Raw genomic sequence first — 3,207 nt, forward strand, 5'->3', positions numbered from 1 at the left:
CAATCAGTGGAATTGTTCCCCAAGTTGTCTCTGTTCGGTGGATAAAATTAACTACATAAGTAATCCTGTAAATTACTAATATATCACTAAATAGCTCGGTAATAAAACTTTACAACAGCGGTCACAAATTTTTACAAACTAGTGCAATGTTTTAATCCAAATAAAATTTATGACCAAGAAATAATTATATGAATTTAATAAAAGATTATTTATTAAAAATCTTAATTTACACGCATATTTAATTTAAAAGTTTATACTGTGACCAAATCCTGTCCCTGTAACAAAAATGTCACCGATATTATTTATTGTTTCCAAAGTAATAAAATGATACAGTTTGTATGCCATCTTTTCAAAAACAAGAAAATGCAAAACAGAGCTGGACGGGCAATATGTACTGAATGAAACACTGGACATCTGCTTATGTATATACATACTGGCCACAACTTATACATTACATGTTGTCGAGTGCCGTGATGAAAATGGTCAAGCAGTGCATGACATGCAAAAAACCGGCCAGCATTGTACATATGTAGCAGATAGAACACAACTCGACAAAAAACTAGGCACACATTGCGTATGTAGCTGTTATTTACACAGGAGATTGTAGGTTGGACTTACACGTGTGGTGGCCATAAACATGACACAGCTGAAAAATATCCGTCCCGTTTCGTGGACAGGTTGAGACTTGGGTAAAACGGTTCGTGTAATCTTTGCTTTGAAATTTACGCATCGTTGTATACTTAAATTTAAACAAACTTGAGCTAAATGATACAAACCGTTGGATTAATCATCCTTCATGTGGATCTTTAGTTTATGGAATGTGATTTTATTTAGGTATAAAAAATTAAAAATCTAGTGCACCCTTTTAAGATTTTAAATTTTTGGGTGGAACCAAGCTGACACATAAACATGGAACTTTACTCCTCCAATCTCCCACATTTTGCTCATCATTTTGACTACATTTTCTTTCAACTAACTTTCTTTATTAGTAGGTAAATTCGGGTGCATAAATTTACAAGTAGTGTTCAAAATTATGCACAATTAATTAATACGAATTAATTATGTTCAGAATTATGTATTGCTTTATCTCGTAATAACCATTTTAAACACTAAACAGGCAACTGGATAAAATTGATATAAACAAATTGTAATTTTGGTTAAATTGCAAATTAAGCCCCCCATAAAATGAAATACACGTCAAACATGTGTATTTATGTACATTGCAAACCGATGCCGCTTTTAACAGCGTTTTATTTGCATGTATATTTATTTACCTGCCTTGGAAAAAGGTCTAATGCTTTGTGAAAATACGGGAAATATGTAGTGAATTAAAATTTGAACCACATGCAATTTTTCTGGGTGTAATTAAATAAGTCAATATTTACATAGATACAATCAGTGCGTATGTATGTACATATACCCATTTACACATAAGTATTTCTCGTGTTATGGAAATATTTATAAACATATGAATTAAATCTGCCAGAGGATTGGATTTGTGGGGAAAGGGAGCATTTTTTTGCAAAACTTTACTCGACCTTTAGTACATACATACTTATGCCCAACTATGTAGACATGCATATGTACATACTTCAGGTTCATATTACTTATTTGGTATCATATCTACTTTAAAAATAATGGATATCATTAATACCTAAATCAATAATTCTCTGCAATCTGAACACCAAAAATATCACTGGATAAATATCATAGTAAATATTATATTCATCAACATAGATTTTTCCATACAGTACAAAAAAAGTACTATGCATACATACCATAAATATGTATATTTATGTACATGCATCTAAATAAATTTAAACTCAAGTGTGTGTTTAAATTTAAATTTAAACTCAAGCATAAATTAAACTTAAGTGTTTAATTTATGCTTATCTTGCTGCGGATCAATTTATCTGACGAGCCTCGACTTTATTAAACAAAGAGATTTACGGTGGTATTCTGAATAAAAATTTTGAGCTTTAGTGGGAGTGGCCACTCACATTTTGTATTCTTTTAACACGTAAAGTGTGAGTGGCTACTCCCACTCAAGCTCAAAATTTTCACTCAGAATACCACCTTTACTGCCTGATTAATGCAAAAGTCCCGAATGAGTCGCATGATCCATGCAGTTCGACATACATAATTTTACCTTCCACGATTCTGCCGTAACCCCTAAAATTAATTGTACCTTAATCTTGCTTGATATCTTGCCCCGTCGTCGCCTTCACTATTTTCTTTCCTGCGAGTTGGTAAATATTCGTTGGATTGGTACGAACTGATGCTCGGGGTGTCGGCCGCACCCCCATAACGGGCCGGGACATATTCACCATCAGTTTGATAAGAGCTGGGGTTATCGCCTCCGAAATCTTCACTTCCACCACTCTCAAACTCGCCATCATCGTCTTCATCCCCACCGAATTGGGGTCTGGTTAGAACCCCAGTGACCAGGAGAGAAGACAACTGCAAGCAATTTAAACAACATTTTGATTAAATAAACTAATTAATTTAAGTTTCCTAATCTTGTCTCCAGACTTACCAAAAATACGATAAATTTCATGATGTTAAATCCTTATATCTCTCACCAATAGGAAAGAACTGGCTACAAAGTTGTAAAAATGGAAACCTTTATATATTTGGAAGTATTCATGCTAAATATGTGCTAAAATCGTATCTCACATAGAGATTTTGTATGACATTTACACATGATTATGTACATATAAATAGTATGTTTTGCAAATGCACACGGGCAAAGACTTTCTACACCTTCCTTTACCCACATTACGATTCGCAATTTGCGAAACTGATCAGTTAAACGATCTCCACAACAAAATTGCTGCCAGGAACTGACAATGAGGAGACCTCAGGTGTTGATCACCGATCTTGATTGGACTAATTTTAAATTGTTCAATGTCAGTGATATCTAAGCAGCCTAATATTTTTGCATTTCTCTCAATGGGCTTGGTTACAAAAAGTTTTCATCCAAAATCGGGATTATTTAAAACGCCGTGAGTTTTCAAATTTTACCACGATTTCAATGCTTCAACCCAATTTTTACGCTGACTTATACATATACCCCAAAATGTGAACATTAATTTTGTAAAAACTTACCGTTTCATGTGTTTCTAAAAATTCCGAAATACTTAGCATCAAATATCAATTTTTATATTTTCAGGGAAGTAATTCTAAGCAAAATTGGGTTTAATTATT

The 3,207-nt window shown here is 33.3% G+C and overlaps 1 protein-coding gene across 1 annotated transcript; it reads right to left on the minus strand.

The window, feature by feature from the left end:
• Window positions 1-1,002: 1,002 nt before the first annotated feature.
• Window positions 1,003-2,600, minus strand: LOC118435788. The gene is made up of 2 exons (XM_035852209.1): window positions 2,537-2,600; window positions 1,003-2,460 (listed from the first exon to the last, which is right to left on the minus strand). Exons 1-2 carry the CDS (start codon window positions 2,555-2,557, stop codon window positions 2,179-2,181), a joined length of 303 nt encoding a protein of 100 aa, XP_035708102.1. The 5' UTR covers window positions 2,558-2,600; the 3' UTR covers window positions 1,003-2,178.
• Window positions 2,601-3,207: the final 607 nt, after the last annotated feature.

Source organism: Folsomia candida, unplaced genomic scaffold, assembly GCF_002217175.1.
Source record: "Folsomia candida strain VU population unplaced genomic scaffold, ASM221717v1 Fcan01_Sc005, whole genome shotgun sequence".
Taxonomy (NCBI): Eukaryota; Metazoa; Arthropoda; class Collembola; order Entomobryomorpha; family Isotomidae; genus Folsomia; species Folsomia candida.